The following is a 15,572-nucleotide window of genomic DNA, read 5'->3' on the forward strand; positions in this document are numbered from 1 at the left end:
TTTTAAACCATGTCCAACAGGACAGATTTTCATAAACCATTCGAAATGATACCCTATTCTGGTAAAGTCACCTAACAGTGATTTCTCATTAGGATTTATAATTTATATTTATGTAGTTAATTCTCACACAGTCCTAATACAACCTAAATTGTAATAGAATGAGAATGGAAGTCTAAGTAAATCTAAGAAGCTATGTCGTATTTAATATCTTTTAAAAAGTGTTTGGTTTATCATTTTGTATTCAGAGGTCAGAGTTTTAAACATCACTCTTTGTGTTTTTAAAAAGGCGCCCCTGCCACTGTGTCATTCCACACACGCAACCCTTTTCATTTCTGGAGACGTGAAAAATTCTCCACGTTGCTGCTCTGATGGATATGTGGTTGCTTTTCCTCCTTAGGCTGTTCTTTCTGCTTTAAAATGAAACAAAAAGGATCCTCTTCTGGGATCAAAAGGTCGTTATCTCTTTTTCTCCTTTTCTTTTTCCTCTTTCCAGAGCGCAGTAACAATAAAACCAAGTTGTTTAAATGGTTACCCTGTTGCTGTTCAGAATCAGTTTGTTGAACCACTATATTCCTCAGCCTGGTTATTTCTAAACTGAATTTTGTAAAGCTCCAAATTTCAAAACAAAATTATAGGCGGATCGTTGAGCTGAATTAACTTTGAGCTTCAATTTTGAGAGCCTGTGACTGCACCGGCTGACACCAGGACCGATTCACACCACTGCTGGCTACGCAGGTGGCCCAAGCCCCTGGGCCCGTCAGGTGCTTGCAGTTCTGGATGTTTCCTGGGTCCCATGTTGTTTTTCAAGGGGTGCCAGAAGTTGACTCTTTTGATTTTTGAGACTCAAAATTTTTTTTTACATTTAATTCATATGGGATTCTTCCCATAAAGTGAAATATAAATGAAAATTGGCTGTGGTCCTTCCTCTTTTCCTAGGCCAGGAGGGTGACTATGAGGAGCCGCTCACTTCCAGTTCCATCTCCACATTGCCGGACGCGCAGGGTTTCGGTGAACTGGAGAAAAGCCTGTCATCTACGCCTGTCACGGGCTCTCCCAGTCGTGACCCGTTCAACACGAGTCTTCCGGAAGAGGTATTGGCAGACTCTCGGTGTTGTCTTCACCTTGCAGAGATGGTGCCTTTGAACGTGAAAGTGCTGTCGTCGACAGCAGGAAAGACGTGGGCTTTGTTCTCCGTCTGACTGTTGACTGGGGTGTCCTGGCAGCTTTTGTGTCCAGCAGGTTGTCATGTGAAATGGGTGGGTTTTACCTTCTTTTTAGCAAATGCCCTGGGCAATGTCAAAATTGTTTATATATTCAGGAAAAACATGAGAATCCCTTGGAGGTAGGTGTCATCTTAAATATGGGATTATAATCCACATATATGTAAGTGGGGAATAAGTAGGGAATAAGTAAAGTGGAGATAAGTGAGATTACATAAAGAAATTGGTTTTAGGCACCTATGAAAGGCGATGGAATAAAATTCCATCTGACTTCTTCAGATCCAGAAGAAGCAACTGGAGGGGAATAAAGTCTTAAACTATTTACTTACCCATCGAATTGCCACCGATACCTTTTTCTGTTATCTGTTGCACACCACCCTGAAACTTTGTGTCTTGAATGACGTTTATTTTGCTGACAAACACCCATTTGGACGGGACTCAGCAGGAACGTCTGGTCTCTGCTCCACATGGCCGCAGCCGGAGTGGCGTGAAGATGGGAACTTGAGTCACCTGAGGGCTGCTCATTCATCTGTCTGCTGGTTGAGGCTGGCTGTCAGCTGGGACCCCAGTGGAGGTCCTGGCCAGAACCACTGCGTGTGACTGCTTGGCTCCCTCACAGTGTGGTGGCTGGGTCCTGAGGATGAGCATCCCAAGTACAACGCTGGGCAAATCTGTACCACCTTTTGTGACATGTCTCAGAAGTCACGTGGCATCCCCCCCTCCTGTAGTCACAGGCCCACCAAGATTCACAGAGAGGAAACATCCCTTAACCTCTTGATGGACAAGTGGCAATATCACACTATAGGGACATGGGAGATGGCATATATTGGTGCAGCTATATTTGGAAAATAAGTCTGCCCCTGCACTCTCTGGCTACAATAGTTTACATCCCTCTCCCGTGCACAGTATACCCAGCCCCTCTCCGAAGACCCCTTGGTTTCATTCCAATTAGGCACCAGCATCTCAGGAACTTGTCACCCACAGCAGGCCAAGACATAGGTGAAGCTCCTCAGGCGAATATTCTTGGGCTGTTTCTTAGGTACCATTGCATTCAGTTTTATGAACTGGGAACTTAAGGGACAGCCTCTCTGTCCCCCACACACCTGGCATACAGGAGTGGGGTAGGTACGGTGTAAGTGCTGTAGGCTCCCTCATTTTAAAAAAACAGGCGTGCAGGAGGCACACAGGTGTCATTAGTTCGTAGCCCTTCCAAGATCCAGCCAGGTGCGTGGTGCCAGTTCCTTTATTAGGACTCGGTCCTCTGGACTCTTGGTTCTTCCCTCAGAGCCATCCTTCCTTTCCCACAGGACGGAAGCTGTGTTTGCAGATAGTGGTTTTCTGTAAAAGTGTCTGTATACGTCCAAAGCCCTCTGTAGTTTTCTCCTGTATGGGACCGGAGACTTTTTAGTCTTATGGGACAGAGGTCCCTTTTAGTCTAATTTGCTACAGTTTGAAACACTTAGAATTTCTTAGGAGTCAATTTGTTATTCCCTCCATTAGATAAAAACATATCCACAAACGCCCTCACAATAAGCCTTCTCTACCATAGGTCCCTGGAAGGCTGCTGGGGGTATCTTTTTATTTTTAGGGTTTTGGGTCTTTTTAAGGGTTCAGTAGAACAGCACTGCCTTAAATCTTCCTGAGGTCTTAATAAAGCCACACATGTCTTCACTTTAAGACAGTTTTCCTGACAGCACCCTGAATCCTTTTCTTACTTCTCGTGTTCTGTGCTGTCCGGAGAGACGAGGGGTGGGAAACAGTTGTGTTTTGAACAAAGCAGCGCTGCCTCCTGAACGTGTGACAGTCCCTCCTTCGGGCATCTCTGCCCCCCACCATTCTACCGTCAGTAATGAGAGGACAGCCAGCGGCATCTACCGTCAGTAATGAGAGGACAGCCAGTGGCATCTTGACTTTTACATCTGTTGCTGATAATTATAGAATGAGAAAGTAAAATTTGAACTGAATGAGGATGAATTCAAGGAGAAAACAGTGAACATGTCCCACTTAAATATAAGCGAGGGCTAAAATATGTCGTTAACAAGGAGTTCGTGGTGGTGGGCGGGGCGTTGGTGCTGAGAGAGCACACATTTCCAGTTCTGGGGTAAGTAGTACTGGGGGTGCAATGAACAACCAGCTGACGGTCATTAACACTGCTGGGTGGCGTCTTTGAAAGTTGCTAAGAGAGTACATCCTAAAAGTTTTCATCACAAGGAATAGAAGATAGTCAAGTCATTATGCTATAAACCTGAAACTTATCTAGTGATGTATGTCAATTATATGTCAATTAAGTTGGGGGAAAAAGGAATTAGTTAAGGAATAAGAAATATTTCAGAGGAAAAAATTCCCCGATTGCTAAGTATTCATTTATAATGAAGGGGAAAATCCCATTCGACAGCCTCCAAGTGTGCTGCGTTCGTAGAGAGGCTGCTGTTACAGGTCGACATGCCCAGGGAATCTCGTATCCTTACCACAGGCCTTTGCTAGGTGTGCCGTGGGGGTAATGACAATTTTTTTTTAGTTCAGGACAAGAATGATTTAATGAGGATTGATGGTGTTCAGCCTCATTTTTAAGGAAAAGCTGGGAGAGAGATTCGAGATTGAATTTAAAGCCCTAAAGTTTGAAAGGAAAATTGGTCTGCTAGTGGAGGTTTTTTTTCCCATGATGAGGAACCCAAGGAGATAAGAACTTCAGGAAATTGGAAGGATGGCTACATTAGTTGCCCAGGGTAAACCATAAAGATCCAAACTGCAAAAGAAATGATAGTGGAATAATAGTAATATGACTTATTAAAGAACAAAATTGGACTGCGTAAATTTGAAAGTTCTTGTTGGCTTTACTCAGCAACTCACGAATCCAGCAGCATCCAATCTAGGAGGCAGAAAGGAGACTCAATTAGCTGTACAAAGTGAAAGGCTTTTTGTAGAAGGGAGCAGGAACAGGGAAGTCATACCTGGCATTTGCTGGTTGGTTAGAGGAGGGTTGCTTTCTTTACCGGGAGCAAAGGGAGGTCTTGGAGCCCCATTGGGCAAATTGTAGGAGCAAGCACGTACTGATTGGCTGACCTAGGCCTGCCTTTTCTGGGGAGCTGAGTGCAGAAATTTAGTTAAGTTCAGGTTTGCCAATGAGGGGCTTAGCAATACCCACACTCTCTTGGGCCCAGTTTGGTTACTGTAACAGACTCCACATTTTGTAACCTTTTATGGTGTCAAAGGATGAGACCATCACACAGTAACTGAATCAAATATCGTGACACTGAATCTATTGGTTATTTAAGTTAAGTGAACTTTGTTGGTCAAGGACATTCTGTCCAAGCTGATCATACATAGGGTTTTTAGGGTGCTCAGAGCTCAGGGATTGGTGGGCTTTCGGAGGCAGGGGTGAGCTGGCAGCAGTGGCATGTGGGTGTAAAGGTGAGACCATTGTTGACTGGGTGGCCTTCAGAAGCGTGTTTGCTGGTTGCAGTCCCTCCCTGATTGGCTGGCTGACTTCCAGGAGTGAATCATGGATTGGTTGATTGGAGAAGTGAGTCAACTCACTGAGATGAGTTTTGTGTGTTTTTTTACTGGAATATTTTTTTAACCTTTCATTTATTTGTTCATGATGTAGCCTACAATGTAACTGCTCTACAGTTATCAGAAATTATTGAAAACCAGAGTATACAAATTCTTTCACAGGGTCCATCCTTAGGCTATACAAGGCATTTGTTTGGGAAAAATATTGTATGTTTTTGTTTATTTGTCTTTGTTGTTGTTGCTGTAATACTATTACAATTAAGCAAAGTGTTTTAAGTCGTATATCCAAAAGTACATTATAAGTTGTTTTCATTATACTTTCTATCAATTCTGTTAATTGAAGTGAGTCAGCTTGTTCACACATAGAGTAGTAATTAAGTGGTTTGACCAACATTCTCTTTTAGACTAGTGGTAGAAACAAAAGTGAAAATAGCGCTTTGTTCATAAAGCATTTTTACCCAGCTCTCATCAATCATTGCAGTCCTGTGATGTAGCATTGTCTTTCTCATTTTATTTGTATTTTTTTTATCCTCACCTGAGGATGTTTATTGATTTTAGAAAGAAGGAAAGGGAGGGAGAGAGACATCAGTGTGAGACAGAAACATTCATTGGTTGCCTCTCGTACATGCCCCGCCCAGGGACCAAAACTGCAACCTACCATGTGCCTCATCTGGGGATTGAGCCCAAGAAGACCCTTCGGTGTATGGGATGACACTCCCGCCCACCTGAGCCGCACCGGCCAGGGCTTCATTCTCATTTCACAGAGGAGAAAACTGGTGACTTACGCCTTGTCAGAGCTGAGATCTCAACCAGGACTTAAAGTTGTTAGGATTTACTGTTGTATTAATAACTTAAGGGTACTTATTATGTCGTACAATATTCAGTGTCTTATTCAGAACCAAGTTCAAAAATGACCTTCCTCCAGAAAGTTTTTCCAATTCACATTCTAGATGTTTACGTCCTGAATTTTTGTACTCTTGGCTTGTGTTTTGTGTGGTAGATTAACTTTTGACTTTTATTGTTGTCTTACAGTTCCACACCGGCATCTTGCAGGTTTCAACCCCTTCATTATCACCATCATCTAAAGGCTTGGAAACTTCTGAAAAAGCAAAATCGCCTCCTAAGTCAGAGACTTCATTTGAGGAGAAGTATGTCAGTTATGTCTAAATGTTACAAATATTGTATAAATGTTGAGGAGAGTAGATCATGCAAAAGCAGGGGCACTTTACAGTTATTTATAGACACAGTTCTTTACCCAGAGAAGCAAGAATCAGCAAGACACATGCCCGTGAGCCACAATCAGTTTTGTGTCATTGAAATAAAAGGTGTGAAGCCAGAAGTAATCAGAGATGAGGGTGAGGCACTGGGTGTTGGGTGGCCCACTGACGGTTGCAAGCAGAATAGTGACAGTCACATGCCTGAGGCTGTTTGAACTTGGCTATGGAGGGGCCAGGACAGGGACACCACAGTTTCTGCACAGAAAAATAGGATTTTGGAGGAACAAGTTCCCAACTTAAATGCCTGATCTTACAATTAGACAAAATAAAATAAAATAGAATATCCAAAAAAGGAAAAAAACAAAGAAACAGCTTTTTTGCACAGTTGTTTTCACAAGTCTATTCACTTCGGATATATGTGGTCTTCTCTTCATGAAACTCATAAGTACTATTTTTTTAAATTTTAGTGATGGAAAAAGAATCCTTGGTGCTGCTGTTGAAACCCAGCTGTGTGACAGTCTTTCGTAAGTTTTAAGTGATTGGAGGTAAAAAGTGTGATTGGTACTTGGGAGAGAGGAAGCTTCTGTTAAGTTCACCATGACCAATATGGAGCATGAACGACTCTGAGGCCTGAATGAGTGGATGCAACTGTAATGATTGAGGGTGGGCGGGGGTTGGGGAGGGCAGTATGAGGTAACAAAGAAATACTTGCTCATTTAGCATTGTCTGGTTTCAGGTTCCTGGAGGGCAGGGCATCAGACTCATTTTCACTGGGGGCCACATCAGCCTTCAAAGGACCAAATGTAATTTTAGGACTGTGTAAATGTAACTGCTCCTTAAGTGTGAAGGAGTTGAAACTGCATCCAGCCCTTTGAAGGCAGCTGCAAGCAGATGTGGCCCCCAGTGCAAATGAGTTTGACACCCCAGCTGTAGACCATGGCCGCCTTCACCAGTTTTCATCTGAAGTTCAGTGCTTGTAATTTTATCTTTGTGCAGATATAGTTTAAATCTCGCAGAAAAGAACCCCAGAGAATGTTGTGATGGCTGGAAAGACTACAGTGGGTTTTTTCATTTTCAAATTGATAAACTGACCTAGTATCTGCATTTGTCTAAGTTAAAGTCTGGATTAAATTAGGGAAATCTATTTTTTGAGCAGTACTCAGAGATGAGATCTTTTTTACCATTATCTTTTACTTTATTTGGCAGTCAACCCTTCTACAACTTATTTACACATGAGAAATGCCTTTTAAAAGTCTGTGTATTTATACTTTTTCTTAGAGCAAAGGTATTGTTTTTTTCTCTCTCTTTTTGGACTGGTCACATATTCCTCCCTTCAGGTTTGAGTGAGACCAGCTCTGTCCGACTGAAGGCCAATTATGGGAAAGAGAATGTCCCCAATGTTTACAGCGCCTCTTGGCCTCCTGCAGGACAGCAAGGGAATTGTATGGATAGGAGTAGGGATTCCTCTGTCGTGCTTTGATCAGAATGATAAAATGAAGAAGTCTGTCAGACTCAGAAATTATAACTGATTTCTTTATGAATTGAAAAGTAAAATTTTCATCCTTTAATTAGAAGGGTTATATATAAATAGCACATGAGTACTTAAAAAGTGCCTGGCGTCCATGTACGCATGCACAGGATCCAGCACTAGGCCGTGGAAAACACTGGTTTTAATTTTCAAATATTGACATCACAAGGATGGTCCTAAGTGTTTTTCCAGCTACTCAAACATGTGCAGGACATTTAGAGCTATTGGCAGGACAGTTAACCACCCTGCTTTTAAAAGAACTAAATGTTGTCATTTACTTAAGCACATAAGTGACCGCCTGAATCCAGATTTTCTTTTATTACCGGGATTCAACCCACACACAATTTTTGTTTCTTTCCAAGATATTCTACTTAAAAACAGTGGCACCAGAGCCACTTCTTATTAATTCTAATTATTATTATTATTGTTATTTTTAGAACTTCAAGTCTTCAAAAGTCTAGCAGCCTGGGCAATCTGAAGAAAGAGTCATCAGATGGGGTTGGTGCTATGTTTTTTTATGTTATCCTGAGAAGAAAATATTTAGAGATCTTCATCTTTTTTTATTTTGCAAATACAACTCTTAAGAAGAGCTTGTGGTTTCTCTAACGGAAAATTACTAGATACCATGGTTAAGGATAAATATCAAGAAGTATGATAGGAAGGATCGAAAGTAGTACATAAAACCAAAACCAGATACTTTAATAATAAAATATTCTCAGAAAGAAATAAAACAGATTTTATAGCTGGGATATATATATGTAAATTATCATAATTTGTGGAGTTGCATGTGACAAATTTTGAAGATATAAAGGATTCCTCTAACAACCTTAACTGTTGTTGTTTTGAACAGGAAAAGGAGCCCATTCAGAAGCCTTCAGAGGTAATTTTTATGTCCAGATTACAATGTAAAAATGTTTTAGATTGCTAAAGCATCCAGTAAACCCAAACTCTCAGAATTATGCTAAGTGAAAGAAGTGAGATACAAAAGATCACATATTATACAATTCCATTCATGTGACATACTCAGAATAGATAAATTAATAGAGACAGCACATCATTTGGGGGTTGTCGGGGGATGGAGGAGAGTGGAAGGGGGAGAAGCTGCTTAATGGGTGAGAGATTTTACTTTAGAGTAATGGAGGAGTTTTTGGAACCAGATCCAGGAGGGTGTTTGCACAACATCGTGAATGTACTAAATGTCACTGAGCTATTTAGTTACTTTTATGTTACACGAACTTCACCCCCATAGGTTATTGGGAAAACAAAAACAAATGCCACACTTAGACCTCACACAAAGCCCTTCTTAGATAGCCAGCAGTTTAGTTTACACACCAACCATCCACCTGCACAGCAAGCGCTTGCTATTTTAAAGACATTGTTGGTGTGGGCTCTGGTTCTTCATTCCTTCTCTGATTTTCAGTCCTTCGCCTCACAAAGGTTGCTGTCTGGTAGACAGACAACTTCCAGCTGCAGGCTCTTGACTGTGGTCTCTCCGTGCCTTGAGTCATATGTAGGTATACCTGACGAAGCACAGACAGCGAATGTGGCTGTGATGGAAGTCACCCTCGGTTCCTTTTGCTTTGTCAGGTCTATACTTGAGTGATTCTGACATCAGTGCAAAGACATGGATGTATTAGTGCCGCTAAATTGTGGCATCTGTAAACTTGTAGTTTCTTTAGCAATAGAGATAAAAGAACCAACCACCTTAAAAGCTTATGTCCCTTGCCTTTCTTTCCACCTCTGCAAAAAAAAATGAAACAGAGGACAAAAGGTGTTAGAGAAATGAGAACATCCAAACAAAGGCATTGTTGTATAATGCTGAGACAACATAAAAGACCATGCTACTGGAATTGCCGATTCAGAAAGCTCAAAAAATAAGCAGCATTGAAAAGCATAAGTTAATCACAATGGAAGTTCATGGTAAAGACCTTGAAATATTGTAGAAATCTGAAGTAGCTTCTGAATCAACCAAGAAAAAATTAATTATATCGAGTTTAGTTTTAGTTAAGTGTATCTGAATGTATCCCAGTTTTTGAAAATTGTTGATCAAATATGGTATCTCCCAAGCAAGGTACGAATATGTCCTAGAAACCCATTTTAAAAATATATTTTAAACAGTTACTAATTAGGCCTTTATTTTATTCTTTGAGAAGAATATTTAAAATAGTTGGAGTACAGTCATCTTATACTACCTGTATAGAAGCTTGAAACTAATGCCTACTCTGGAGAATAATATTATGTTCCATTGACCTTATAGACATGGTTATATTATGATGAATGAGAACTGTATTGTAGCCTAATCCATGTCATAGTTGTTGGGAAAGCAAGAAGTCCGTTGCTGTGTTAGGTTTGTGTCTCTATGTTTTTTTGGAGAATGAGTCAAATAATATTCAAGCATTTCTCTATCCGTCCTCATATGTAAAATCCCTAACGCTTAGACACGCGGAGTGTAGGTTAGCAATGGCCTATTTTTGTTGTTGTTTCTTAAGTGGCTTCCTTACTCTTTTGAATGAAGTCACGTGCATAATGTGTTGGGCCTTGTGCCTGGCACATACTGATAACTACGCGTGTTAGTGCCGTGTTTCATTTACGTTCGCTTCCCTCCCAGGATAAAGCTCTGGCCGGCAGCCTCCCCCCCAAACCTCCAGGACACGATGCCTCTGCGGATGACAACCCCTTTGGCACCCGAAAGGCCAGATCTTCCTTTGGCCGTGGCTTTTTTAAAATAAAAAGTAACAAGAGGACAGCAAGCGCACCAAATTTGGGTACGAATGGCCAGAATGTCTTTGCCTTACTTCTGTCAGAACAAGGAAGAGAACAGTCTCTTCCTTTCCCTTATTTATCTGTTTACACATTTCTCTTTCTCAGAAATGAAGGTGAATGATGTAGGGAGAAAATTAGCAAAAAAAAAAAAAAATGCTTCTGTGGATTTGATTCAGTGGTATGAAGGTAGCGCTGTGTAGCGTCTCCCCCTGTGCTCCGTTCTGGGGTGTAAACAGAAGACCAATTTTCTCTGACTTCATCATAAACAGCTTCCTGCCTGTGGATCCATTAACCCCATGTTGACACTGTCGATGGATTCTGTGTACAATGCCAGAAGCCTTCCCTCCCACTGTGTATATTTTGGGAGTAGGAGTCTGACCTGTGTTTCCTTTTGTCGTTCCCGTGTTCTCTCCGTGGGGCTGCGTGTGATTGTGTGCATTGTTGGGATCCCTGAAGATCGTAAACGAAGTGCCAGTGCACCCACCCTAGGTACCGTACCCCTGCATGCCAGCCTTGGCCAGCACTGCTCTCCCAGCCGAGCTAATCCCTGCTCTTGGCATCTTAGAAAGCGAGCTGGCAGCGGTCCAGAAATGTAGTTCTCTACTCCAGAGTGTTCTTTCCACCTTCTGCTAAAAAGGACTCTCTGTAGAACCTTTGCTTCCAAGCAGAAACGCCGTTTCAAGCAATGCTAATGCCACCTTGCCAGCAGCTCCGGGGGATCCAGAGATGCCCAGTGTCCCTCGGAGAGCCAGGCGGGCGTGTCCTGCATTGCGAAGTCCGGCTTTCACCCCCTGAAGCACAGTTCCTCTCACGCTAACGCCCAGGTCCTTGCAGTTCCTTCATGTTTCCGTTTTCCGCAGGCTCCAGAAAGAAATATTTTTAGCCAAATAGAGATGCCTGTGGAAGACATTGAAAATAGTTTTTTAGACTGACTTCTTTTGGGAGAATGTTCTTCTGACATTTTATTGCTTTGAAGATGGAGGTCACATTTAGTCACGTCACAGATAACTTTATGTGTTATTTGGGGAGTTGTCTCCAAAGTAATTTTAGGAGGAGGAAGCTCAGTTTTCCTCTTTAAAAGGCAAGGTACAGGAGGAAAAAAAATCCTAAAACTAAAAATGAGATGCTTTCAAAACGAGGGCGACATTTCAGGGACGCCAGCACCCACCGAGGCTGTAGCGTTCGAATGGGAAGGCCCCGTTGGGTTTTCTCAGCAGGTCTGTTACCTTGGGCAGATGTCCACGTACCTGTTCACGTGGATCGTCAGAGGCGACTCCTCTCTCTTTTCAGCCTTAAATGTCTAGAATGAACACTGAATAAATAAACTCAACTGATTCAGACAACTATTTTCAAATGTTTTGCTACCTTTCTCCAAAGAAAGGTATTGTCAGTGCTAAGAGCCAAATGCTGCTTCCTATAATCTGTAACCACAGCTCCGCTTCCTAGAAAAGTCAACCCCTACACCCTTCTTATCTCCCTGAGACACTGCTGCTGTGATTTCTATACAACTTTTACTTTCCTCTAGAAAAGCGTAAAGCCTCGAGTTAAAGGAGTAGCCCTTGTATTTGCTCGTGCAAGGTCACCTGTTAAGGAACAGCTGAGCAAATTAAAGTAGCTGGTGCCTGCGGATCTGGGAGCCACAAAGTTGGGTCTTATTTTTGTGAGCCACAATCGACAGGCACTAATTTTATATCAGAAGAAAAATTTAAACACATTCTGTTCATTCTTCTCTCATTCTTATCCTAGTGCCTAGGATATAAGAGATTACAAACAGAAATAAATTTCTTGAAAAAAGAATTGGCAGAATGTGGCAACTGGTGTGAAATAAATGCCAGAGGCAAGGAAGGAATGAAAAGGAAATGACAAAGTTTGAACTGGAGTACAAGAAGAGCATTAATTAATATTAGTGAAATATTAAGTGAGGAAATGAAGACTCGGGAAAATTGGATAGAAAGTTTGACTGTCTAAGATGTCCCTGGCACAGTGAATTGGGAATATATACAGCATTCAGGTCCTGAGGCTGGGGAGAAAGGTGAGATCTAGAGATTTCGATGCCAGCTGCTCACCCAGGAGTGAGGCCATCATTTGGTGCTGAGCATAGAGTGGGTGAGCTTTTCAAAGATCCTGCCTAGGGAATTTGGGAAAGAATCTTGGAGAGAAATAGAGTGGAGTTGGGGAGGAAGAGAGAACAGGGCGCTATCGCAAAGAAGGAACTATCAGATAACAGATGTAGCAGAGTGTCACAGCAAGAAGCCAAAGGAGATGATGAGTTTGAAGGATGTAGGAGATAGTCAACAGTACCAGATGGTATAGCAAGATTGAGAATGATTTTGTTATGAATGAAATCACTCAAGAAAAGAATAGGGTAATCCTGTCACACCTTTAAATCGCAAAGGGGTTATAATTTCTAAGTTAATTGACTATACACACACACACACATTTGACTATAGAGTAGAACATACATCTGTGTTCCTTCTTTAATATTTGCAGGGTGTTCTTTGTAAATCATTGGTGTGTAGATCAATAGAAGAATTCTTACCAGTTGTTAAAGCTGAGAAGGCTAACACCTAGTCATGTTCATTTCATATACTGAAATTCATTGAGTCTGTATTCTGTTCTTGGAGTAGCTGAAACAGAAAAGGAAACAGCCGAGCACCTAGACCTGGCTGGTGTGTCTCCTCGGCCAAAAGAATCCCAGGGGAGCAGTCCTTTCCATGTATCTCCATCATCTCCCGATTCTAAAAAGAAATCCAGAGGCATCATGAAACTCTTTGGAAAGTAAGTAACAGTGACCAAGTGGAATGGGCTTTGCATTATATGTTGTTCAAATGTAAGAATAAATGGAAAAATGGCTGAAAATGGGTATGAACTGATAAAGCGTTTGTGTTCCTCTGCTGGAAGGAAGATTGTCATTTGGGATTCATGAACTCATTGGGTCTCAAAGTTGAAATCCAAATGTCTGTTTTAATGACACATGAAGAGGAGTAGTTCAAATGTCTGCACCAGTTAAAAATATTCTGATTAAAGTCTAAGGCCTCTGATACAAGGTGATGTGTGATGTGTCTTCTCTTTAGACTTAGGAGAACTCAGTCGACTACATTCAACCCAGATGACATGTCTGAAACTGAGTTTAAAAGAGGAGGAACAAGGGCAACTGCTGGGCCCCGACTGGGCTGGTCTCGAGATTTGGGACAATCGAATAGGTAAGAACAGCCAAACAAATGGACTTTTACAACTATACCCAAGCATTGGGGCCTCGTAAGCAACTACAGGGTTAGGATTGTCCCTGGGTCGCACAATGGACTTCGCTGTTCACTGCCATGCCTAGTGGAAGCGCCCACCGTCTTTAGAGCAGTGTAATTGGACAGTGTTTGCTGAACAGCTGTACAGAAGGTGTGGGCTGCGTGAGCTAGGTGAGGAGCCACAGCTGAAGTCTGCACAACATTTGTACTAGAATGACTATTAGACTTGGATTTTCAAAGAAAATAATTATGCATACTCTAAAGCGTAGCCTTGCAAAGATGGGATCGGTATAGTGTGCGAGCCCAGGTTCTGAAGGCAGACTGCTTGGGTCTGGTTTCTGGCCTTAGGACTGCCTGTTCACTAGGAGGCCTGGAGCAGGTGTGTTCATGCTCTGCACCTCTGTTTCTCACGGTGTGGATGCGTACCTTCCCCGCAACAGTGGTTGTTTATATGCACTAAGTTTCTCCTAAATAATAACCGTTCAGTAAATATTAGCGATTAATGGAGTCTGAAAGCACTTATAGGTGTCAGTTCTATCAGAAATCTTAAATTTATTAGGACCATGCAATGTTTAATTTCTCACGACTCTAAGAAACTTTCCTACACCTTTCTCACAGTTCGGGCTGGTTTGGAACTGCTGCACTGACCTGCTGAGCATAAAAAGGGTGGGGCTGGCAAACAAAGAGCAGAAAGCATTGATGCTAAATCTTTTACAAGTGATCGTGGGCTAGAAAGTTATTGAAATGTGGTCCCTCCCACTCGAGCAAGAAACTGAGCTTCATCAGCGAGGAAACTCTCTTTAGCGTTCTTCAAACACTGAGCCGTCTCATTTGCCATATGTTCTCTTTGTACACAGTAGAGGACCTCCTCGTGCTGATAAAAAAAAATTGCCTTGCTTATCACATTCTTTTAAACAAAAATATTATTTGTGTGTCCTTAAAAGAATGCAGAAATTTGCTTTGATTATACTTTCTTATATTCGGCGATGGCATATTGCCTTCTTCTCATTGATTACTATTTGGAGAGAAACCATAATTCTGCTATAGTTAATTCAAGTTTGACTTGAGTTTCTTTTAATCGGACCTAGTGTTTTCTGTTTGGGAATTCAGTCTTCAAACAATATTGGTTGAAACTTGTACAATGACTAAACTTGTTGGTTCAGCACTGTCTTCTGTAGAACATGTTTTTGCTAATTCACATTGAATTTTCTGTGGTTTCATTTGAAATGAAGACTGTGGTCTTACAAGGTCACTTTCAACTCCAGTGCCACTTCCTCTTCCAAATATGTGCTGATAATTAAGCTTCTCATGGTTAAATGTGTATCACCAGGAAATTTCCTATCTATTGAATATACAGTTCAACCTTGATGATAAGCCACAGGATTGGCTTTGAATTGTTTTTTTTCATGCAGTTGTTCATTTTCTTCTTATAGTGACTTGGACATGCCATTTGCCAAATGGACCAAGGAGCAGGTTTGCAATTGGCTTATGGAACAAGGCTTAGGATCCTACCTGAATTCTGGCAAGCACTGGATCGCATCTGGCCAGACGCTTTTGCAGGCTTCTCAACAAGATCTAGAGAAGGTGACTGCTTCTCTATTCTGTTTACATAATGAGTCCTGAGAGAGAGAGAGAGACCATGTGAATGTGGGATTGTTTTCTGCACCATGAGTGGAAAGGGGCGAGCCAGTGAGCGCTCTTGAAAAAGTCTGGGTTTCCTGCTTCACGCTTATTTTATTTCATTGACTAAAAGCAGAGGACCTGGTTGTAATGATTCCTTATGAAACACTTAAGCCACTGGACATCTTAATGAAAAATAATTGCAGAGCCCTTATAATAAATCTTATGCTCGTATTTCCCAAAATCATTTCGTGGCTTCATCGTTAGCCCATCTTCCCAATGTAATATATGTACTCCAATTTCACTTTGCAAAAGGGGAAAAAAAAGAGGTCTACATTTTATGTTCCCTTATTCAACATTTCTTCCCAATTATTTGACATTTTACACAAAATAAGAGTAGAATTCCTCTTATGCTTGCTATGGTTCCAGTCTTGCAAAGGAGGAGCCTACTAGCAAGTGTTGCACACAC

General features: G+C 41.6%; 1 protein-coding gene across 8 annotated transcripts in view; it reads left to right on the plus strand.

The window, feature by feature from the left end:
- The window catches only part of PPFIBP1 (PPFIA binding protein 1), a 160,228-nt gene that overhangs the window by 134,356 nt on the left and 10,300 nt on the right, over positions 1 to 15,572 (plus strand). For 5 of the 8 annotated variants that reach the window (XM_053662215.1, XM_053662214.1, XM_053662217.1 and 2 more), the window contains 10 exons: positions 937 to 1,091; positions 5,766 to 5,881; positions 6,418 to 6,474; positions 7,916 to 7,976; positions 8,329 to 8,358; positions 10,087 to 10,243; positions 10,698 to 10,730; positions 12,869 to 13,019; positions 13,316 to 13,444; positions 14,917 to 15,067. In XM_053662215.1, the coding sequence (XP_053518190.1) occupies positions 937 to 1,091; positions 5,766 to 5,881; positions 6,418 to 6,474; positions 7,916 to 7,976; positions 8,329 to 8,358; positions 10,087 to 10,243; positions 10,698 to 10,730; positions 12,869 to 13,019; positions 13,316 to 13,444; positions 14,917 to 15,067 (1,040 nt within the window). The remainder of the gene's footprint in view (positions 1 to 936; positions 1,092 to 5,765; positions 5,882 to 6,417; positions 6,475 to 7,915; positions 7,977 to 8,328; positions 8,359 to 10,086; positions 10,244 to 10,697; positions 10,731 to 12,868; positions 13,020 to 13,315; positions 13,445 to 14,916; positions 15,068 to 15,572) is intronic. The other 3 variants (XM_053662216.1, XM_053662220.1, XM_053662221.1) reach the window with 1 other exon arrangement.

This window comes from Artibeus jamaicensis, unplaced genomic scaffold (genome assembly GCF_021234435.1).
Source record: "Artibeus jamaicensis isolate MK-2021 breed Jamaican fruit bat unplaced genomic scaffold, CSHL_Jam_final contig_233, whole genome shotgun sequence".
Taxonomy (NCBI): domain Eukaryota; kingdom Metazoa; phylum Chordata; class Mammalia; order Chiroptera; family Phyllostomidae; genus Artibeus; species Artibeus jamaicensis.